This window comes from Aphelocoma coerulescens, chromosome 1 (assembly GCF_041296385.1).
Source record: "Aphelocoma coerulescens isolate FSJ_1873_10779 chromosome 1, UR_Acoe_1.0, whole genome shotgun sequence".
Taxonomy (NCBI): Eukaryota; Metazoa; Chordata; class Aves; order Passeriformes; family Corvidae; genus Aphelocoma; species Aphelocoma coerulescens.
The window spans coordinates 101070145-101094285 of NC_091013.1; the positions used below are offsets into that span (position 1 = coordinate 101070145).

Genomic DNA, 24141 nt, shown 5'->3' on the forward strand with positions numbered 1-24141 from the left:
GCCGCGGCGCATCCCCCGGCGGCCGCAGCTGGAGGGTCCGGCCCCGGTGCTGGCCGGGCCGGCAGCGAGACCCCCGGAGGAGGGGGAAGGAAGGCGGAGAAGAGACTGCGAGGGAGGGCGCGGCACAGGTAAGGGCAGCCCGGCGCCCCAGAGCCCCGGCTGCGGGAAGGACCGGGGTGAAGGCAGGACGGGCCCCGCGGGGCAGGGCGGGGGGATGTCGGATATTGCCGGGTGAAAGGACAACTACTCCATGTTTGCCTTGACTCGATCCACGGGGGGCACTTCTGAGGTAAAAGTGCGGACGGGACTTTTAAATGAGCACTCGCTTTCGCGAAGGTTGCTGGTGTTCCAATGCGAGCGTGGCCCTTGCAGGCATCCGGAGCGTTTTACCCCATGTGCAAGAGGTTTTGCAGCCGAGGTTCTGGATCGCTGAACAAAGGGGCTGAGTAAGTGTTCGGCTTAGTTCTAAGTTTATTAAGTGATCTTCCTCCTCTCCCTCCCTCTTGGATGTGTCAAATGGAGATATACATCCAAACTTGAATTTCCAGGCAAAATTAAAAGAATTTAAATGTAGCCATGACTTCTTACTATATGAGAGAAACCCTAAAATCTTGGCCTCCTTATTTTATTTCAAAACAGAATAACCCTCAGAAAAACACGTTCCATCCCTGCATATGTTCCATTTTGTTTCATTTTTCCAGCAATAAATCATATTCTACTCTCCTAACAACACTTAATACTTGACATGGTATCAAAAAATTATTATCTTTTTGATAAAGGGCTTTCCGAACAGTTTGGGAACTGAAGTACTAAAGACCAAAATATTTCTGCTTTTTCATTTTTAAACCAAATGTTTGATGATTACCATGCATTTGCATACTTTGGACTTGTGATTTCTCCACTATGTATAACTCTCTTTGCATCACCTTATATTGCTGTTTCTGTGGAACTCTTTAAATTATGGCATAAGTTGTACTCTAAGTCACTGTAAGTACTTTGTAAAAGAAATGTTTTCAGTATGCATATTAGATTCAAATTCATCATTGACTCTGGAGTTACCTTTCAGAAGTTTGCTCAGATGTCTTTTGCTGCTTTTCAGGGTTGCTTATGTGGCTTTTTCTGTATTTTTTTCTTTACAAATGGAACTGGGCAAACCAAACATTTCTCTCGGTTGTGGAGACTGTGGGTAGAAATAACTGCTGGAGAAAAAAACTCAAATGAACCTTGAGGAGTGGCTGGAATAATTATGCCTGTGTTTAGGCAAACTGCTGTTTACTCTCTTCTTGCACACAAATCTGCCTGGAAAGATCATTTGAGTCAGTACTGCAGATGGCCAGTGCAGCAGCACAAAAATGGGCTCCTTGTTTCCAGTCTAAAGAGGTACATGAACCAAGACTCCTCAGCATTGAAACTCTTGTCAGCTGGCTCCTAACTCTTTTCCTTACTTGTGACCAAACACCCTCATGTTCACTTGCAGTTGGCAGTAGCAGTAATTTTGACAGTCTCTTCCAAGCTACGAGCAAGACAAGCTCCTAAACCCAGGAATTATAATTAAATTGACATTGGTTTTGAAATACCCTTGTTTTTAATGGAGTGTCTCTCTGCTGGGGCAGTCCTGTCCCGTTGTGAAACATGAGCCAAATCTTGGGTCCTGGCACTGCTTTTTGCTCCAGAAGGTAAAACAGAGACTTAAGTCTCTTTTAGTCAATTTATGCCTAAATCAGGGCCTGCTATAACACTTTAATCCTATCTGAGCAACACTCCTAAAACTCTTGTTCCACATGACCCAGCACTTGAGATATTTCTAAGACTAATTGTGCAGCATCTGTAATGCCAGTGGTTTTGGAAGAGGATACAGCCCCCTGTTGGGCCTGCTCCCTCTGTCAATTGTGTTGTTGGAGGGGTTGCAGGAACTGAAGCTGCTGCTGTTGTAGCTTTGTATCATGGAGGACTCCTCAGTTTCTGCTAATGTTGTATTAGCACAAGTTGATTCCAATTTAATGAGTATGAGGTGGTCCTGTAAAATGGAACTACACCTGCTTCTCTCAAGCATTTTGTTTTTTCTAGATGGGCTAGGTCAGCCAGCCATTTCTCCCAGCTAGCATCACTGTTACACACTGCCTTGCCAGCACTCCCACTTACTCATTAGTGTTTCTCTTTTTGATCCACACAGCTTCCTGCTGCTGATAGTGTTTCCCCTAAGCTATAGCTGGTAGAGGCAGTGCATTTGGCCCCCCTTGGAGAAGCAGTATTATCAGGCACCCTGAGATCGACAGACAAAGAAAGAGAAAACTTCAAGGTACAAAGGCGAGTTAGCCAAGGCAAAGCTCTAGGTGCAAACCCCACCTGCTCTGTTACACAGCTTTGTGGAAATTACTGATAAGAAAGCTTTTTATGTATTTTTTTTTCTCATCACTCCACAATGCTGTAAGCCCCAAGCACTCATATAATTGGTTACAATCTCCAAATCCTCAAGATTAAAACATTTATTTTGAATCACTTTGTTTGCAGTGAGGGTTCACACGACCTAACTGTACTGCACAGACAGATGGGGTGGCTGAAGATGGGGACAGATGTTTTAGCACGGCTTGTTGATAGGACAAGGGGTAATGGTTTTAAACTAAAAGAGGGTCTATTTAGATTAGATATAAGAAAGGTATTTTTTGTGAGGAGGATGTTGAGACACTGGCACAGGTTGCCCAGAGAGGTGGGAAGGTTCCTTCCAATCCAAACTATTCTATAATTCTATCATAGTTATTGTCCCGTTCCACTATAAAAGAGGGAGTCGGGGAGGATTCTTTTTGATAGATTCCTCGGATGAAAATAAAGTGCAAACGCGGCAATATTGTATCCGAGAACCGTCTATTGACAGGAAAGGGTAAATGTTCCTACCGAAGGGGGATAGAAAAGAGAGTAGGGAGGGAAAAGAGAGACAAACAGAAAGAAATAGAAGACAGGGACAGCGTTACCACAGGAATTCTGAGCGTTTTGTCGGCGTCAGCTCAGCAGACAAAGCGTGTGCTGCAAAGCCGCAGTGCGCCTGCGTAGCGCCCGCGGCGGGCTGGGCGCGATTTCCAAACAGCCGCAGGCAGCGTGTCCCTTCCATCGGCAGGGATCCGCCTGCTGCAGCGTGTCCCTTCCATCGGCAGGGAACAGGCTGCTGCAGCGTGTCCCTTCCATCGGCAGGGATCCGCCTGCTGCAGCGTGTCCCTTCCGTCGGCAGGGAACAGGCTGCTGCAGCGTGTCCCTTCCGTCGGCAGGGAACAGGCTGCTGCAGCGTGTCCCTTCCGTCGGCAGGGAACAGGCTGCTGCAGCGTGTCCCTTCCGTCGGCAGGGAACAGGCTGCTGCAGCGTGTCCCTTCCGTCGGCAGGGATCCGCCTGCTGCAGCGTGTCCCTTCCGTCGGCAGGGAACAGGCTGCTGCAGCGTGTCCCTTCCGTCGGCAGAGCACCGCCTGCTGCAGCGTGTCCCTTCCATCAGCAGGGAAGCTGCGCTTCCAGGCGCACTCCTGGAGCAGCTGCGGTCTCTCAGGGTCGGGGTGCAGTGGCTCCAGGCAGCAGGGGCTGCAAGTTGGGTGCTGCGGGCTCGTGGTCCGGGCTCATTGCCACGGGCAATGCGGGGAGCACGGCGGCAGCGGCAGTCATGGCTGGGCGCGGATGGCGGCGGTCGCGGCGCACAAGGTCCTCGTGGTGACGAGCTGGCTCACGGAGACGGCGAAGCAGGGTGAAGCAGGCATGGGCAGGGAAACAGGAGCACAGGGAAGAAAAAAACGAAAGGGGGGAGCCCGAGCCGGCCCTACAGGTGAGCCCCCATTCCCTCCGAAAAACCCCAAAAGCAAATGGCTTCCGTTGTATTGCAGTTACCTGCTTTTATGTGCTAAGGCTCCTCTCCCAGCCTGATTTCCTGGGCATCAGGGCATTTGCCTCACCGGCCAGTGCAGGGGCTCACTTACAGCCCGGTCGTGGAAGTTTGCTCTGCTCTGGTTGGCTGCTGGGCAAAGCCTCCCCGGGACAGGGCTGCTAGCACATGTACAGCTCTTATAGGAATAACATACGTTGAGGAGTAAATAAAAAACAGATTGGTCCCTCTCAGTTATGAATCACTTAATGGAATAACTTCAGAAAGCAGAAATTAAAGAACAAGTGGCTGGGTCTCTCTGGGATGAGACAGCAAAATGCGGCAGTGTCACAGCAGAAACCAATAATCCGACACGTGTGCATGTGTTTCCAGCCTTCTCCCTCGCAGAGGACAGGAGAAGCTCAGGTCTGACAAGTCTCACCTGCTTTTGGCCCAAGTTTGAGCTGTTATGAGCATCGCATTAGCAAACTGAGTGTATTTGTAATTTTTCAGTAAGAAAAATGAGTCCTTCCTATGAAAACCATTGACGACTTAATAATGACCTAGCATTTGTTGATAGGAGCTCCCTTCCCATTTTTGCCAACTTGAGACTGTCCTTATGGTGAAAGCTTACAAATGCCCCCAGCACAGATGACACTTCTGCTTACCGTATTTTGTTAGTGTTTGGTGATTCTTTAAAACAGAGTCTTCTTTGTAATCCACTTTCTCATTCAAAATCTTCAGTCACCCCAATATCCAGTACTGTACATAATGAAGAGAAATTCTAATGCCTTTTCTGTACAGTCACCAGTAGTTACAGTAAGGGAGCAACCTTTGCAACCAAAGAATTGTAAGTCATATTGAGGTCAGCAAGCCCTGTGCTTCACACCTTCATGCCTTCACACCTCCTCTACAACTACCTGAAAAGAGGTTGCAGCCAGGTGAGGGTCAGCCTCTTCTCCCAAGTGAGTAGTGACAGTAAACTCTGCCTGGAGATGATTTGGTTGGACATTAGGAAGAATTTATTCACACAAAGGGTGATTAGACATTGGATTGGACTTCCCAGGGAGGTGGTGAAGTCACTCTCCCAGGAGGTGTTTAAGGACTGGCTGGACGTGGCACTCAATGTCGTGGTGTAGCTGACCAGGTGGTGACCAAAGGTTGGACTCGATGATCTGAGAGGTGCTTTCCAAGCTAATTGGTTCTGTGATTCTGTGACCTGTCCTCCTCAAAACACAGAGCTCTCTTTCAGATATGGCCTCCTTGCTGGTGGAAAATATCCATTTAAGACCACTCAAACATTAGGTCTTCTCAGTAGACTCCCCCCCTTTTTTTTGGTTTGTGTTTTCTTGTCTTCAAGAAGTGTTTAGAGACATAGATAACAATCACAGTAACTTCTAAGAGTCTGTAAAGAGCTTTGTAAGTGCCAAATGCAGGATCTTTCACAGCCCAAGTGGTCATTAGTATTCATTACAAATATTTTTTACAAATATTTTCCATAGTCTAGTGGTCCTGTAGGCTTTGTTGTTTTAGGAGATCATTCCACTGAAACTCCAACTGTATTATCAAGATGCTGTAGGAGGAGGTCTATAAAAAGGATGCCAACAGAAACCAAACCGTATTTTATTTCATTTCCTCTCCAGAGCAGGGCTCTGATCTCTAAATCATCAGCTGATACATCAAACTTTTGCTCTCTTGACATTTTCCTAGCCTAGGACGCCTTTTCTCTCCTAGGAAGCAGAGAACATGTAAGTGAACACAACTGGAAAGACAAAGAGGAGCCAGAGATTGCACCCTACAGAACTGTTTTTTGTGGCGTATCCACGGAGCAATCTTGCTAGTGGCAGTGTGACCTCTGCTGGATCATGGAACTTCAGGAATAGCTAGGGTCCTGCAGAGGTTATTCATTGAAGTGACTGACTGTTTTAAAGATCACAACTAATCCTCCTCCACCACTCTCCCCTGGTGAGGTTCCATCTGGGGTGCTGTGTCCAATTCTGGGCTCTCGAGTTCAAGGAAGACAAAGAATTACTGAAGAGGATCCAGCAGAGGGCTACAAGAAAGATTAGGAGACTGCAGCATCTCTCTTCTGTGGAACAGCTGAGGGAGCTGGGCCTGTTTAGCCTGGAGAAGAGACAGCTGAGAGGGGACCTCATCAATGCATACAGATATCTTAAGGGCTGGTGTCAAGAGAATGGTGCCAGAAGCTTTCCAGTGGTGCCTGGTGGCAGGACAAGGAACAATGAGCACAAATTGAAACACAGGAAGTTCCACCAGAATATGGGGAAGAACTTCTTCACCGTGCAGGTGACCGTGCACTGAACAGGTTGCCCAGAGAGGCTGTGGAGTCTCCCTCGCTGGAGATATTCAAGAACTGTCTGGATGCAATCCTGTGCAATCTGCTGTAGATAAACCTGCTTTAACAGAGGGGTTGGACTAGATGACCTGTAGAGATCCCTTCCAACACTAAACATTCTGTAATTTTGTGTTTTTATGATTCTGGGATGAAAGGAATTGACTTTAAAAGGGGAGTGAGCGCATATAGGAATTTCACTAGCCAGCACAACAGGTTAAAATTGGGATGCACTAAGAGCTCCAGCTAAGCCCAGCTCTGGGTGGACTGGAAAGGGGAGATGGTCTCAGATGTTAGTGAAGAGCTCCCAGAGCACAGCAGTGGGATGTCACAGCATATCCTTCCTTACGCCCTCTCTCCAACAGCACTCTGCCTCTGCCACACGCAATCAAAAACCTGCTCCAGTCTGCCAGGCTGCAGCACCTCAGCTGGAGGGCAGCAGTCTGCTGTGACCCTCTGTGGGGAAGGAAACTGCTGCTCTGCATGGGGAACAAATGGAGGGTCACCCCACAGGAGGCACCCCACTGAGGGCATGGAAGTGGCTGTGGGGGCTGGAGCCAAACATGGTCCCACCTGCAACAGTTTACTCACATACCTGTGCTATTTTACCCTTTATTTCAGGCAGTGCTAGGAAATACCAGGGTTTATGGCCAATAGAGGAACTATGAATCTTTCATAGGAAAAAATGACTCTTATGTGTGCCATGCACTTACAAGGTTTATTTTTGGTGTTTGTAAGTTTTTTGAACTTGTGGTGCTCTGAAAAAGGCTCCAATTTGGCAGTCCTGAAGACCAAAAATTTCATATCCCCAGACTAGCAGCTGCTCAGATATCAAGAGCCAATGGTAAGATTATTATGTAGTACTTGTTGTCCCTGGATAACCCCTGGAGATAGCCTGCTCATCTATGGGAGTAGAAAGAGCCAGCAGATGCACAGAGAACAGGGAAAGAGAGCCAGAAAACTGAGGGTCATGAGAGATGACAAACACAGCGAGGAGCACTCAGAGGGCTGACAAGGACAAGTATCTGGGAAGGAAGACTCTCTGACAGATGCAAGCCACTGAAAAAAAATAGAGCGGTATAAGCTGTGGGCCCAAATTCAGCGCTGTGGGAGATTGCGTCCTGGAGTCCCTCCTTTCTAGGGCCAGCAGATAGATTTCTGGTCTTTACCTCTGGGATTTTTGGTTTTCATCCCTGTCTTCTAGGCCTGAAGATTCTCTCAAGGCTTGAATTCTTCTCCTACAGACTTTGGAGACGCATATTTATGACATTTCTTTTCTTTTCTTTACCTGAAAATCTTTATCTCCCACACCCCTAAGCCAAAAATACCAAGGCTGTCCCGTCACTTTTTAGCATTTCAAGTAGTCTTGTGTCCTGCTTTCACTAGCACACACAGTACTTAGCCCCAGTCTAATTCTAAAGCAGCTGTAGGTGCCAGCTGAATATTTCCTTAACACCAGAGCAGTGATCTCATCTGGAAACATGGAGCTGTAATTGCTGAAATGCTTTAGGTCATGACATGAAATCAGGACTGCCTTTAGTGAACAAAGTACTTGGAGCAGACAGTTTTTCAGACCAGCCTGGCTGTCTGTGGTGTTTACAACATAATGGTGGCAGGACAAAAGGCACTTGCCTCGTGAATAGATCTTTAGCTGCAAGTAGGAAACTTTGGGACTGAATTAAACTTGTCTGTGATTTTCTTTATCTTACATGCGTTTCAGCTTTGCTGGTTTCCATTTTTTGTAAAAGCTGTATGATCACAGCTTGTGCACTGATTAGAAAATGCCTACAATTGTTATTTCCTCCTCTTATCTGGGTGCATCATTCTAACCGATATCACAATCCATTCCCGCAGCTGTTGCAGATAAATAAACATTTCCCATCAGATATTATAAACTCCACATCACTGTTTTCTAATCTAGCATATGGAAGAAAAAATTGCTAATGTTTAATCTTTGGTCTTAACCTTTGTTGTCATGGCTGTGTAGCAGAAATGGAAGCATTGCAGCAGAGAGAGTTTGTGGCTTTATAACTTGTGTCATTTCTGGAAAAGAAATCCACATTTCTGTTCGACAGCCCTCTGTAGCATCCCCCAGGGCTTGACAAACACAGGAAATTACAGGGCATACTGCTGTGGCAGAAGAATGTGCAGGGGAGGGAAGCTGCCTGCTGCAGGGCGGGCTCTGGGTCAGCTACTGCTCATGTCCCTGTCCCATACAGGTTTCGCTGCCTAAACCCCTGCCTGTCCTTTGAAGGGAAAGGGGATAAAAGGGAAACTAACCTAGTTCTTCCAGAAGCAGTTGAGAAGCCTTCTGAGTAACCACGTGGTATATTTCTCCATATCACTTGCAAGTCTTTCCTTAGTCCCCACAAAAGTGGAGATCCGAAATCAAACTGGTAAATGTTATGAAACATCCTTCCCAAAAACATCAGAAGATATTTAAACCAACCATCTGAGTCTACTTCCTGCCTGCCTGCATGCTTCTGATGGTGTGAGATAATTTTCAGGCTAAAAAGGCAGCTCTTAAAAGGCACAAAAATGCACACCTTTTCTTGAGTGCTCACTTGGAAACCTCCTTTTTCAGTGGAATCCCATATTCCCTTCTGACCCCAAGGAGCAAGATGCAGTCTGCACAGAGGGATGAACAACCCAGGTACACAAAGCATTAGGGCTACATGGGGAATTTTCTGGCAGCTGTGAACAGCCTATATTGGTTTGGCAAAGTTTGGACGTAAAACACTTTTGCAATACCATGCAGCTTTCTAATTGCTGGAAAAACCTTAATCATACAGGGCTTTCTGTGGTCATTGCAAGAAAAACTATGCTTGTAATTCTCACATTAAAAAAAAAGCATCTCACATTCACAGGTAGCTGTAGATTATTCTTGATCTTCATTGCAATCAGCTGCAGAAACATTGAGTGGTACTTAAAATTTGTAGACTACCTCAACAATTGAGTTTATTGCCGTAATTATGCCTAATTACCTTTTTCTCTAGTTCCCCTGTGACCAGAGGCACCTGAGCAGGGGTGCCAGGATGGGGGTCCTGGGGGAGTCTGATTGAGGCAATTGAAGCCCATGGCTGTCCTGGAACTGTGACAGCAGCAGCCTCCTGTCTTGGCGTGCCCCACACTCTCCTGAGAGCAGCATTTCAAGGGGCACTTCTTGTGAAAAGCCTGAACCTGGGCTGGAACGTGTGCTTTGTCCAGTTCCTGGGCACGCTCCTCAGAGTGGCCAGTGCTGGCTGGCAGAGGGGGACCTTCCCCCAGCTTGACTCCAAAATTTGCTTTGCCAGAGTTCAGAATTTGCTGGTGCCGTGGCTGCTGTGGCTCCATGGCTGCTTGCTGGGGGTGGTGGAAGGATTCTGGGTGGTGAGACTTCAGGGCAGAGACATGAGGAGTGAGTGATCCTGCAGGAATCCTGGGGGTGCACACAGCGGGTAACAGCGATGATTCCATCCGCAATGGTCAAGGATGTACATTTGATGGAAAGCCAACCCTGTCATCCATGGGGAGGGCTGTGGCCAGGTGATGCCAGCTGTGTGTGTGCCTTTTGTAGGCATCAGCATCATTGGCTTTGCCTGGCAGGGTTAGAAGAAGGATTTGGACAGGGCTGAAGTTGTGAAGCAGGTCACCAGCTAAAGGAGTGCGTGTGGCATCTGGTGTGACTGGGTGGCTTTTGGGGCCAGGCCTCTTGGCACCCGGCTGTGGGGCAACCTCAGGATTTTCTCGGCCTACAACTCTGGCAGACCATAGAATCACAGAATTGTTTAGGTAGGAAAAAACCTCTCAGAACATTGACTCCAACTGTTAACACAGCACTGCTAAGTCCTCCACTGAACCACATCCCAGGAGCCACATCTCCGTGTCTTTTAAATACCTCCAGGGATGATGATCCCACCACTTCCCTGGACAGTGTCTTAACAATTCTTTCAGTGAAGGAATTTCTCCTGATATCCAATCTAAGATGACGAACTCTAGGGAGGGCTGTGGGCAGCAAGGAAGGTTTGCTGCTGAGAATGTGGCTGTGGCTCTGCTAACACCCTTGGCCCTGAAATCACTGAGGGTAAAAAAGAGACTCTTGGATTTGCACATCCTGCATCATCAGTCTGATGTTGCAGATATAGACTGATAAGGCTCTGTAAAAATAAGCCTTCCTATTTATCAAGTATTGTCATAACACACTGATGCCATCTTTATCCAATAAATAGCACCTGCTGTACCAAAACTGACTCTCAAGCTGTGCAGAAGAGCTGGTAGGAGTTGCTCTGTCCTGGGCTGCACAGGGGGATGCCAAAGTGCCACATGGAAAGGCAGCAGCCTGCTGTGCTGTTCTCCTTTCCTTTCCCCTGCCCCCCATCTCCCAGGTCTGCCTTCTGACCCCACAGTGACTCTCTTACTGAGGAGTCTCTGCTTAGCTTCACCACATCCTCAGTTTCATACTAAGTCCCCAAATTGTGCAATATCCCCCAGTTCATTTGCAGACAAGACTTCTCAATCACATCAAAACTGCAGGTGATTTCTAGACTCACCAAAATGATATCTCTGGCCTGAAAAGAGAAAACTCATGAATTGGGAAGTTTAATCAGTTTAAGGCAAGGCCTGTCATGATGTTTTCAAGTTTACTAAGACTTTAAAGGATAAGTTGTATAACTCCTTTCTGAAAGCAACTGTGTCGACATGCAGCATTCCAAAGGTCTGCCACAACAGCTGGCTGGCAGATCTGATGTGTCTCTTTCTAGAGAAATCCTACAAATAATTCCCAACACCTTTGGATGAACTTAATCTGAAGTTTACACTCTCTTACGTTAATAATATGTGATTGTATTTCTTCCAGCAAAAAAGCAATTTTTCTAGTTCTATTTTGTTTATATTGGATGTGGAACATTAGCTGCTATATCAGTCTTTTCTTCTTTTTGCTTGTTTTGAAAGGCAAAAAAATAGTTTTTTGGCAATAGGCAATAAGCAAAAGGCAAAAAAAAAATTTTCTTGATAACTTGCTGAGATTTAGTGCAGAAAGATCCTCCAGTGTTTAAAGATCTAGGTAACCCAGGTGTGAATTCACAGATTGAGAATTACTTTTGAAGTTTTGTATACTGTGCACTACAAATGACGTCAACACTGTTCTTCATTTCGCTCCTACTGCAGCTGTACTCTCCTAAGGGAAGGTTTTTCATAGGTTTAGTTTACCTTTGTAATCCATTGTTTTGCTTTGATGTGCAATAGAGGGTAAATTGTTCCATTTGGACTGCTTTATACCTGTGGTGAATAATAATGAATTATGAATAAGGTCTTTCCAATGAATGGTGTTCAGAGAGCAGACATGGTGAGGAAAGGCCAGTCCCCACTCCTCCCCTCTCCCTTTCAGTCAAAGAAGGGAAAAAACCAAAGTGTCTGAAAAGAGAGCAATGCCTTTCAGGTCAGCATGTTAAAAAAAACCCCAGAAATTAAGGTTTGAAAGGCAAAAGAAGTATTTTAAAGGTTAAAGCAAAGTTTAGAGGGCTTTCTAAAGCTGTTAGTCTGCCCTTTACTGAGGCAGAGCTGTGCAGTGAGTACTGGCAGTGATGTGCAGCCAGGTCAGACTCTGAACTATAGGTGTCCCAAAATGAAGAACCTTGCCAGTGAGATAGCAGGGGCTGGGTCCCACCTATGGGGCTCAGCTCCCCAAACCTCACTAGTGAGAGCCTCACTGTGCTGAGGGCTGCTGCAGGGTGAACAGTGCTTCCCCCACCTGCAAATAAAACACACAGGCATCAACCCAGTGGAACTTTAAGGGTGATGGGGGAGGCAGAGGAGGCAGAGAAAGGCTCTCCCAGCCCTTGGACCCTCAGCAGCAGGAGCCCTTCCCCACACAGCAGAAATCCCAAGAGAGGGTCCTTTATGTTTTGTTCATAAACACGTCCCTCATGCCCCCTTTGGCTGCCCCATGGCTGGCAGGTGCTGCTTCCCTGAGCTTGGTGCACCCATCTCTGCACGCTCTCCTTCCCAGCTTCCATATGCAGATGCCAGATCTGGCAACACCTGCAGGGACACATCCAGAAATGGGCTTGCTTGGGCAACCAGCAGCACATTTCTCTGCTCTTGTACTTCCCCAGTGCTTCCCTAGAAATTAGCTAAGCAGGGTATTGTCCAGGGAAAAGCTCACCTCTCCCACACAGCAGCCCTTAGAGTGGGAGAGCTCAGCTCTGGAAGAGGAGGGGTCAGGCAGGGGCTGCAGGACCCTCTTCAGCATCCTGTTTAACTCCTGTTTAAAGGCCAGACTCATGCTAAGCATGGACAGTCGTATTTTCTTTCCTTCTCCTTTGTGGCTATAGAGGTCACCTCTCCTCATGCAGTTGGAACAGTCTTAGGAGAACTCCAGGACCTGTGCGTGCGGAAAAGTTTCTCTTCTTAAAAAAAAAAGAAATAAAAAGCTTTCAGCAGAGTTTAGCCTCCAGAAATAGGAGAGGGCTCACACTACGTGACTAGACAGCCTTACATGAACCAGCTGCAAGTACTCCACGGCCCAGAAGCCGCAGTTTAATACTCCTTATGCAGAGCTGACCATAGGAAATACTCGTGAAAAAGAAAAATATACCAGAGCTTCCATGCTCCATTCACAGCCAGATGGCTCCAGTACAGTGTGGCAATTGAACTTTTGAGTCAGCAGCAATAATAACAGAAAGTGCAGACTGCCAATCCTTCTAAAGTTGTTATTCTTGATTGCTCTGTGCAGAGACTTCATATGCCTGTGGGGCATGAGGCACAACAACTCAGTTTATAATATCTTAAAGAAACATTGCCAATTTAATGTTAGAGCTGTCATTTTAATGAAGAGGCCACTGGCTCAAAGTCAACTATCCTAAATGTTGGGATGATGACCAGAATTACTAGGATTATGAATGGCACTGCTTTTAAATGACTTTATAATCCTGACCAACTAATAAACTTGTCACTCCGTGCACTTGATGCACTTGTTAATATATATCTAGTTGTGGGTGCATAATTCACCCATCAAATAATGAGAATTACTTGATGTTTGTAAATCATAATGAAACACCTGGATTGAAACACAAAATGTAATTTACTAGTGCATATTTACTCATCTGATGGGTATGCAATTCATTTTTCCCTCAGTCAGGTATTGTCTTGGTTTCCCTTTGTAGAGGAAGAGAATATAAAACCCTCTCTAAAGGTGAAAGCACCAAATAGTGGCTATTCAGGTTCTCTGGTTTGCTAGCACAACTTCTACAGCAAGACGTAGTGTGCTATGGCTTTTCCTTCTCTTACCCTGCCGACTGCCAGCTCTGCATTTCAGGTCAGCTGCTCTGCAGTTGAGTCTGATTATGCTTTTGCAAAGCTATGAAACTGGGGGAGACTGGCTGGGTGTTTTGAACAGCCTGGTGAGACAAGTGCACAATTTACTTTTAAATTAAATGTGAGTACTTTATTCAGTGGCACCCGTTTGATCTATGCAAGGAGATACTTCAAAATTATAACCCACAAAATTCTCCCACTGTTCCCGTAATTGGTCTGTGTTTGTTTCTCTTTCAGGTATTGCCTAGCAGAAAGCCATGGGCAATTTCAAAGGGCATGCCCTCCCTGGAAGCTTTTTCCTTCTTTTTGGTTTATGGTGGTCAGTGAAGTATCCACTGAAGTACGCCTGTCGAAAAAACAAGAGCGCTTGCTACCTTGGCTCCAGGGCAGGATTCCAGCGCCTGGAGTTTGTTGAGGGCATCGTCAAAGCTGTCTTTGCCCTCATTGGTAAGTGAGGTGAACTAAGGGCAGGCTGTACTTTCTAACACTTTATTCTTCAAATTTTGTTCTCTGATAAAATGGGTCTCCTTGTGTTTTGCTGTTTTGCCCTTTAACCACTGAGAAGTGGTGGGGCTACTGCTGTTAATTTCACAGCTGTGGCTGTAACGTGGTTTCCATCCGTAGCACTCTTCTGGAGCTTCTGTGAGATCTCCTGACCACTCTTGACCACTTGACCACTCCTGACCACATGTCAGTGTTCATGTACTGTTCTCTGTTCAGGGAGGGAGATATTTATGCAAGGAGCTCTCATTTGCACACTGGGAGCACCAGACTGTGAAGGTGTTGCTTTTCTATTTTGAACCCAACCATCTCAGATGTTGGAAGCCTCCATTGATTTATTGATAAAATATGTAAATGATGCAGATGATTTTTTGATTAATGTCAGTTAAAAGTGAAAATATTCACAAAGAAAGACTAAACTCCAGATCTTATTGCTGCAGGACTGTTGTGATGGGGCATGGGGGAGCTGTTTGTCCTTCTGTTGTGTCCAGACCTGGGTACAAACTCACAGGGATGGTTTTGAGAGCTGTGTAGCTGACTGGAAGTGTTTAGTTCTTGTTTACATCCCAGCAGGCTGTATGGTAGCAATTTACCTGTAGAGGGTAAGTAAACTCAACAACAGGGGATCTGGGGAGCTCAGCACCTGCAGCTCAAGTTGAAAAGTATCTAAATTTTAAGCATTTTTACACTTTTAGATTCTATTTGTCTGCTCTCATTTAGATGCTCAGAGCTGCCTCATTTCTAATCAAGGGGCAGGCTGTGACAGTCTATTTCTTGCTTTTCCTTCCTCTCTGTTAAGATACATCAGCACTGAAGGGATGTTGTGTCTACAGTATATATTTTTATATGCCTTAAAAAATGATAAAAATCTAAATAATAGCATTCATTTTGAGGCATGACTGTGGACATCTTTCCTATAAATCCCCCAGTCCGTGTCTAGAGGTAGTTTGGCAGCTAAAACATTAATCTACTGGTTTTATTTTCACTTTGAAACAACAAGCTATTACTTTAACATACAGAAATTCCAATTCCAATCAAAAGTATGGACAAACATTTGGCTAAGACAGGCAGTAAAGGCATTGGGAGTAAAACCTGCTGTTTCCATGTTAGGAAAACTGGAAATAAAGGTGGAACAACACTGCGTTTGTTCTACAGCACATCTACTTATACAGCAGGATGCTAGCCTATGCTTCATAAACAAAATAATTAGCTTTAATGTTTTAAAAGCATAACAACTTTTAAACCCTCCCCAAACTTCATTGATCATATAAAGCATTTAAAAGCAGTTTTCCCTTGCTGGAGTACCTCAGCTAATTAGCAAGACATGGAGGGGCCAAGGTAAGGGAGAGAGTGAAGCAGTGATTCAAATACTACCTTGGTGTACATTCCCATGGGACTTTTAATAACCCTGCATGATGAAGGGGTTTCCTTTTATGGCTCTAGAGGAAAAATCCCCTTTGAATTATGAGTCTGAACTCTGTCATCCTGCATGTGGCAGGGCACTGAAATGGTAAATCTTTCTTTTGGAGACTTTAGTGTGTGTTATGCTCGTGTCAGAACCATTGGGAAAAACAGCTGAAAAATTTGGTCGGAGGACTATTACCATAACAATTGTTTAAAAGAAGAAAAAGCAGCACAGAATAGCTGTTTTCATTTTCACTGCTGGAAACTGCGAGATGCAGGTAATTCCACCAGGAGTGGAGCTGAAGCCTGATTTCCTCTGGCTCTTCACTCTCCAGATTATGTGATGCTAAAACCTCAAATTTACTGGCATTATGCTGCACGGGGATATATTGCTGCCACTATTGTTTGTGTGAAAACTTGGCATCAGTTTATACCTTAAGTACCAGAACAAATGGTTTTTCTTCTTGTTTCGTGCACAGGAATGGTGGCTGAGCAGTTTGTTCCTGATGGACCTCATCTGAAGCTGTACAACTATGAGAAGAAGCACTGGGATCACTTGATGAACTGGCAACATGCCACCATGTACCTCTTCTATGGCATTTCAGGGCTGGTGGACATCGTGGCGCATGGGACCAACGCGCTGCCAGCGGCCATGGACAGGATGATGCTTTCCTTAGCAGTCTTTATTGAAGGTCAGTTTAGCTCTCGCTGCAGGAATGCACACGAATCCTGTGGATGGGGATTGATCATTGGTCTGGGAATCTCGGATCAGCCTTAGAAACTGACCCTATGGGAGCTGGGTGTTTCACTCCGTGAAACTGACTCAAACAAAGATCAGTCTTGGCCCTCCTTACACTGCGGAGACTTTATCTGCAGCCCAGGTCATGAGCATGCATTGTAGAGGTGAATCTGATAGAGGTGAATCTGTGCTTTCCTAACTGCCTCAGACAGCAACAGAAATGTTATGAAAATAGCAGCAAAAGCCTGTTTTGGGTAAGTAGCTCAGCAGTGTGTTTGATTTAGGTACTGCCATGGTACACAACTAGTTAGCTAAAGCCAGCGTGAGTGAAGGTGATACTGGCATAAAGAGAAATGCCAGAAATGCTTTGCTGTATTCTAAAAGCAAATGCAGGGAAATTGCAAGGGAAGAAAAAAGTCTTAAACTGACCACAATTTATTCCAGGTTTTCTCTTCTGCTACCATCTCCATGGGAGAACCATGCTGGATGTTCATGTTCATCAGTTACTGCTATTTGCTATCTTTGGAGCTGCTGCCTGCATATTTCTGGAAGTTTTCTTCCGTGGCAGTATTGTGCTAGAGATGCTCCGCACAAGCCTCTGCATATTACAAGGCAGCTGGTTCTGGCAGGTAGGTCACTTTTCTGCCCTTGTAACTTCTTCCTCACCAAAATGAGTCCTTTAACCCTTTGCAGATGTTTCACAGGTGATATAAATACCTTTTAAACACAGACCTCAAAAGACTTCTAGAAAACAATGCACTCTCAATGTTCCATTAAAGAGATAAAAGTATCTCTCATATCCATTTTACAGAAGAAGAAGCAGCAGTCATTTTACTTCAAGTGCCTTTTATTTGAATCAATAGAAAAGCTGAGGTGTTTTTCTTGAGCTCTCCATTACTACAGTCATTGACCATTCTCTCTGATCCCTGTAACATCCTGTTCCAAATTCACCAGCCAAATGGCAGTGATTTTAGAGCATGGAAATATATGTTGTTCTTTACAAAGAGAGTCTCTACTGCCAGCTGCTGGAGCAGTGAGCAGATGCCCAGTGTAGTACTGGACAGGTGGGTGAGGCAAAGGCCTCGTTGGCATTGCCAGGTTCAAAAGGTACTTAAGCTACAGATTCTCATTAGGAGACTGGGTGATATAAAGCCTCCTGCTTTTCTAGTGCTCTGGGAACCAAGCAGCAAAAAGAACAGTCAAAACTTTGATATTTCAGGGATGTGGCTCCCAAAAGGACTCTCCAAAATGTAGCTTCTATGCCTTCACTTACTTGCGAGTCTATCCAATAAGAGATATTTGATAGCAGCCTTTTCTCTGCTGTCAGAACAAGAGAGAGATTTAAGGAGTTGCTGTGAGTTTGTAACAGAAATACAAGCTCTAGTGCTGATGTGTGTTTCATCTTATAGTGGAGAATTGAGGTCATTCCAGTGATTTTTCTTTCCAGCATGTCTAGACTGGCTTCCCTTTTTTCTATGCTGGCCAGACATGATGAATAAAAACGTTTGCTGTTTCTTAGGAGAACTGGACACTCAGCACCAAATCAAATATTTAAATGCTTGCTCTGGCATGAAGACAGACCTTGGAATTGGCTGTATTTTTCTATAAGTGAACTCAAGAATGTGGTGCTGCAGCACTTGCTGTTTTATTTTCTTGTCTGTAAACTTTCAGTTGGTGATTTCAGAAACTACATAGGAGGAATAGATGCAACCATTCATTGTTTTCTGCCTAGTCTAATTTTAGAACAGATTATTTTTTTAGCTCTAGAGACAATGTGGGTTTTGTTTCAAAGTAAAAAATTGAAGTACTAAAAATAGAAGAAATTGAAGTGTGGCTTTTTTCACACCCACATCAGACTTCAACCATCTGTGTGACTGAAAACCACACACTGGCTGCAGCAGGGGAAATTTGTAAAAGGTAAAGGGACTTTCTTTCTGCATCATCAACACCCTCATTCATTGAATTCTCTGCATAGAAATGCAAAATGCACTCCCCTCCTTCTTCCTCTCCTCTTCCCAGTTTCTAAATTCTCAGCTAAACTGCTGAGTGGTGACTTTGAAGAGTATTAAGCAGTACAGAGGGTTGGTGCTTGTCATGCAAACTCTGTGTAGCCACAGGATTAATGGTTTTCCCATCTTATGCACAAATATGAATTTGATCTTTCCCAGCTCTGAATAAATAAATCAGCTATGTATTTCACATGAACTCACAGTCTTGGATGAGGAAGCTTCATTTTTGTTCCATTTCTGACCTTTCCCTTGGATGGCCCAGAAGAAATGGATTTGTGGCTCCCCTTTATTTATTCATTGATTATTCATCCTCCCAGCCACATAAAGCATTCCCAGATGCTGCTGGGAAGAAGCAAGGCAGTGCAAATGGCCAGGCAGGTTTTCTGATCTTTGAGGTGATTTTAGTTCAGAGCACACAGGGCTGAGCACCAGCCCCTCTCCTTACAGTGCACAGTTATGATTGTTGCAGGGCTGGGTTGTTGGGCAGGCACCTAAATTCTCTGGGCAAGAGCAGTGGGTCTCTGGAACTGGCTCTGCATCTTCAAAGGTATTTCTGCATAGGGTTGAGTAAAGTGATCCATCACACCTGAGAGTGACTGCAAAAATAGCTTTTTATAATATACACAGAAATAAGCAACACCATAAGAGAATTAAATGTCTGCCTTGTGATGGGTAGCATAAAACATGATATGGCATAGGGTACACACCAAATGACATCTACTGAGTATCTTTTATCTTACTACAGATTGGCTTTGTGCTTTATCCTCCAAATGGGAGCCCAGAGTGGAATCAGACAGATCATACTAACATGATGTTCCTGACTATGTGCTATTGCTGGCATTATGCCTTTGCTTTTCTTATACTTGCAGTGAATTACACAATTGTCAGCTGGTAAGTTACTTGAAACACTAAAACTTTGGTGACTTGTCTATTTAGTCTCGGAGGAGCTTTATTTTAGAAAAGTTTCACTGACAAATGAAAAGGTTTCTATGAAGTAATTAATTGTCTTGCAAGGTAAAATAAAAATTGTTACTAGTAATCAATGAAAAGCGAATGACATTGCTTCACTAGAAAGGGGGAAAACATCCATAAATACAGCTCTGATAGCATAATACTTCTCACATAAAATGAGCTCAAATAGTCTTCCACATTTGTAAGTGCATATAAAGTCAGAAGTAGGAGATTCTTTTTACCTGCTGAATCTTGTCTCCCACTGCTCATCTCTGCTAATTTTAAGTGGCTTAGTGAGCAGGCTTCATGACTTTACTTTGAAGACTATTACACAGAATTCCTTGCTAGAAATTTCCTGTGATCAGACCTGATTTCTTTTTCACTAGCCATTTTCATCCCCTAGTGTCTAAAGTTAGCCCTTTTCCTCGCTGCCCGGTGCTAACTCTAACAAAATTCCAACTGTGGTGTTAATCTGGCTGTAAAAATGCCTCTGCCATCAGATCACAGAATGTGATCACCTTCTGCCCACAGGACCTTACCAAGCCTTTGCCTGCAGTGACCTAAACATGCTTCTCGCTCCTTGCTTGATCCCAACCATCCTAATAGCCCTGTTTAATCATGTTAAATACCTAGTTCTTCCAGTCTTGTTTTGCACTGAGGTGCCAGTTCTTTTTGTATCTCAGTTTGAAAGGTGCCAGCACTCAAGGCTGGGTAACTGGTTTGCTGTGTGAAGAATGGCAGCTCCTGAGAAGGTGGCAGCAATCTCACATCCCTTCTGATGCTGGGACCAGTGGCTGCTGCAGCATCAGACAAGGCCTCAGGGGAGGCTGATCATGGCACGCTGGCAGAGTTCCCCTCCAAGGGTAGTTTGGCCAGACCCTCTCTTTCTCACAGCTTTATGGTCCCTTCCCAAGTGAACACAGTGATTGGTCTTGTGCCTGCACAACATTGAACCTTCTGGAAGGTACACTGAGGTTTTTTACAGCATATGTTCATAGGAACAAGAGCTTACAAGCTGTACAGTCAGGTGGTATCATTAAAGGCAGTACTACCTAACCATAGAATCATAGAATGAATCATCCTAACTCACTGATGAGAAAGAGTTAAACAGGTTTTTAGCATGTCAAAAAAGGTCAGATGAGCCTTTGAGCTACTATTGACAACCTTTTTTGTTGTTGTTTCCAGGGCAGTTCGCTCGAAGGTTAAACAGTCCCAGTCCATGGAAATGGGTTTACTGAAAACACCTGAACGAGATCATGAGTCAGAAGAAGAAATTTAGTATGAGTATGGCTTGACCAGTTTGCCCACTCCAACCATTAGGCTAATTGATACCTCATTTCTATATTTCTTTGCCATCTTATTAATTCTTTGCTACAACTTGCTTTGCAAACATCAATCCCCTCTGATGTCTACATCTACACAGTCATACTTTTTTTGTGGAGGGTAAGCTTGATATTGATTCATGGTGGTTGCACTGGTACCTTGCTTATCACATGCTTCCCAGAAAATCAAACTAGTATTAGACAGACTTGGAGTGGATGAGGTGGCACAATGAAGTCTGTATGTTTGCCTTATTAAAAGCTAAGGAAAATGTTTTTCAGCTGCTGCTGGACATGAAGTTTCCATAATTAGGGTGTCTAAATACATGTGTATAAATAACTGTGCAGACCTGGAAAACAGTAGAACAAGATAAAAAAACCACAGTCTTGCAGCTGTCTTATGTAACAGCTTTGTGTCTCTGCTTGTGGCTTTGTGTTAAACAGAAAGAACTTCTCACTGTGAACCCACTGAGTGGTTCACTGAAGAGTGTGAAGAGTTCACCCCCTCAGAGGTACCACCAAGGCTGGCAGGAGGACCAAAGATGTGTATGCTGATCAAAAACCAGTGCAGTTGTTCATTTTCAGGCCTACACAGTCCTGTGTCTTTGCTACCCTTTGACTCTGCCTTCCCTTGGTGCCTAGAACTATTTCTTGTCCAGAAAGGCTGAGGGTGTCCAGTCAGGCAGCACCTAACTGCAAAACCATCTTCTTTCCCAAAGCAATTTCCTTACCTTTGGTGGAATTTGGTGGTTTTCTTCAGGATTCATAACAGACACGTGACCCACCACTTGAGTCAGGAGTGGTTAATTCTGCTCTGTGGGCAGGATTGAGACGGTTTTGCATCCCTTTCCCTGTGTCACCCCTTCAGTCACCAGGCAGCCTGCACAGTGCTGCACAGTGAGCTATGGGAGGGCAGATGTTGCCTTCATGGTAGCTCCATACCCAGCTAACAACATCAGCGAGGGAATTAAAAAATAATACTGCTTTTAATTGCATTTATTTTCTCCATCCAAACTGATCTAGTGAAAAGCACAGTGTTCATGACTAATGGCAGCAAACTGATTGCTTATAAAAACTAGCTAATAAAATAGTTTGTACCTCAAAGAGATCCCAAGACCCAAAAAACCCTTAAAGGCTTTTTCTAAAACTACTTTACCTTTAATGCAACATAGACATTTGTTTCACTTTTAAGATCTACCTTTTACCTCCCATATTTCAAGGAACACCTTTCTCAGCTGCACATGCTGTTGATGCTGAATTTTAGTCTGTCAGTTTTGACAGTGCCTTTCCAAAATCAGTGGTGTTGTTTATTCTGAAGGATATAATCAGAAATTACTTTGCTTCTTACAGGCAGGAACAGTGCAAATTTCTTCACTGCTTTTCTTGATAAATATATTTAATACCATGCAGATATTAAGGTGCTGTATCTCTAAACTAAAGGGATAACCTAAACAGGATGAAAAGCACAATAAACTGGCTGAGCTTTCGTGTGTCTTCTTAGAAGACTTCAGTTGCTAATTTTAAAAATTATTTTAGACATTTTAGATGATTGATTGGAACATTTGGGCAAAATGTTCCAGAGAAGTTGGCTTAAATAAAGTATTGTGAAGTAACACCTGTAACCAGCTGTCAGATTATCCAGATGAATCTTCTTTGGAAAGCAAGAGTTGTTGGCTCACATACATTTCTACATTTACAAATGGCAAAAAGGAAATTGCACATTGCTAGCCTAAGATCACTGCTTTTCTTAGCAATTGTTGGCCCTTTTTCAATGCCTTTCTCTGAAAAGTCTTGGAGATTTTGGCAAACTTTAGTAAAGCCTGTCCGGGACATTCTTGCAGGAGAGGTATTGGTATGGTATATTTGTAGCTCTGTGTCTCAGCTTTACAGTGGTCTTATTATAAACTCTGAAATAATTGTATTTCCTCCATTCTGCAAATCTAAGACTTGAGTTTAATTACTGTGGTTCCATTAAAATCAGATTTTCTGTAGAAGGAAGATCCATGGCTTCCCTGAGGAGCCTGCCTGTTAATTGAAACAGAGATACATTTGCCAAATGTATACCTGTTGCGGTCTTACCTTCATTGCACCACATCACTGTTGTCTCGAAATTGTGGGGATTTTTTTTTAAAGGGCAGACTCTTTTTCCTGTTAGAATGGTTGGGCTACAAAGCTTCTGCAGTGCTGGGCAGAGAGGACGATGGTTATGCATCAAAGAGAACTTGGGGATTATTACAAATGTCTGTCACAGTAAGCCAAAATCAGCTGATGAAGTGAACCTCATGGGTGAGCTGTGCATGTGGAAGGTGCTTAGCAAAATCTCCTTTGAAAAAAGCTCCCTGCTTTTACAGAAGCAAAAAGTGACAGTACTTGAACTCATTGGCCAGAGAGTGTCTGCCTAACCCAGTTCCTCCCGTGCTGCCCTCTGCCTGGGGACTCTGGCTCTGTCCTTACCTGCATCCTGCAGTGGCTGTAGAGCTGGGTGTTTTCTTTGGAGAAAACCTGAGCAGGATTTGGCCTGCTGAGAGTTATCACCTGCAGCTCCCTCTGTGCTCCTGCTGTGAATCTCCTGTAAATGGTCACACAACTGGATGAATAAGCCCATCACACACGTCTGCTGGTTTTGGTACAACCATGCTTTGCAAAGATGCCTCTAAAGAAGACCAAACTGGAGGCTGATGCAGACTGGGACACAGAACTGTAGGGCAGGCTTTGTGCAAGAAGCTCTCTCCTCACACCAGAAAGGGTGGCATTACATTATCAAACTTGAAGAAATGCAAGGAAAAACAGATCCTGAAGTCTCAAAGAAACACTCTTAATTTTCAATACTTACAGTACATGCAAAGTGAGTGTCATAGTGGGGGGTTGTGCCTGAGAAATTTGTGGTGCCACAAAGGAAAGAAACACCCTATTTCAGAGTGGGGTTTTGCTACATGGAACACCTGACCCATTCTCCTGTGTTCAAAAGAGGTGTCCAGGAAGAGTAGGGCATCTATTACCATGAAAAAGGTACAGCCTTCATCATTTCACAAGCAACAGGTATTGACTGAGTTGAATGAGGGGAGGGAAGTCTGACAAGTTTACAAACACCACTCAGAAAAAGGAAGCTGCTCTCAAGAAAATTTAAATTATTTTAAAATATTGGTGCCTTTAAAAAACTACATGATAGTTTATACTGGAAAAAATACACCTGTGATTTTATTTAAATAAAATTGATTTATTCATCTAAGATGTCTGTCATGTTTTCAGGGGGAAAAATATAACCATTTATGGGACAGGATGGGGTGGGATAAACAGGTTACTCTCATAACACGTGCAGACATTTAACAAGTTGCACTTGAATTCAAGATATTTGTGATATTTGTTCTATATTCTGTAAATAAATACTTCTTTCCCTTGTACCTAAACATAGCATGAACAAAGAGCAAATATGACAGCAAGGAATTTGAATCCTCCAGGTTCACTCATCCTTAAAACCTAGGCACTAAAAATCTTCAGTGGATCTGGTACCTTAATGCCCTCACCCTGAATGTTTCACTTCCTCCGAACTACAGTAGTTGGGGTGGGAGTTGCTGGTACAGAAGTTGGTGGAAGAAAACAGAATAGTTTTTTATCCAAAAAGCCCTTCAGCATGTGCAGTAGCAGAAGGGATCCTGACTCCCAAGGACTAAGCAACAAAGAGCACATCTGTTAAAAGGGAGAAAGACAACTGGAAAACTGCCGGAAAATTTGTCCT

General features: G+C 44.3%; 1 protein-coding gene across 3 annotated transcripts; it reads left to right on the top strand.

Annotated features, from left to right (window-relative positions):
* On the top strand, positions 1-23619 carry TMEM45A (transmembrane protein 45A). Of its 3 annotated transcripts, XM_069021498.1 has the most exons (7): positions 1-128; positions 373-446; positions 13720-13929; positions 15867-16079; positions 16571-16755; positions 18881-19026; positions 20272-23619. In XM_069021498.1, the coding sequence occupies exons 3-7, from the start codon at positions 13740-13742 to the stop codon at positions 20363-20365; spliced, it is 828 nt and encodes a 275-aa protein (XP_068877599.1). In that variant the 5' UTR covers positions 1-128; positions 373-446; positions 13720-13739; the 3' UTR covers positions 20366-23619. The 3 variants fall into 3 exon arrangements, with proteins under 3 accessions (XP_068877599.1, XP_068877592.1, XP_068877607.1); XM_069021491.1 differs by lacking the exon at positions 373-446; XM_069021506.1 differs by lacking the exons at positions 1-128; positions 373-446 and adding an exon at positions 6084-6143.
* Positions 23620-24141: the final 522 nt, after the last annotated feature.

Bases quoted from the DNA above. Each gene is read 5' to 3' on its own strand.
- TMEM45A (XM_069021498.1), top strand. From the start codon at position 13,740: ATGGGCAATTTCAAAGGGCATGCCCTCCCTGGAAGCTTTTTCCTTCTT. The intron at 13,930-15,866 runs GTAAGTGAGGTG...TTTCGTGCACAG, and splicing joins AGCTGTCTTTGCCCTCATTG to GAATGGTGGCTGAGCAGTTT. The intron at 16,756-18,880 runs GTAGGTCACTTT...ATCTTACTACAG, and splicing joins AAGGCAGCTGGTTCTGGCAG to ATTGGCTTTGTGCTTTATCC.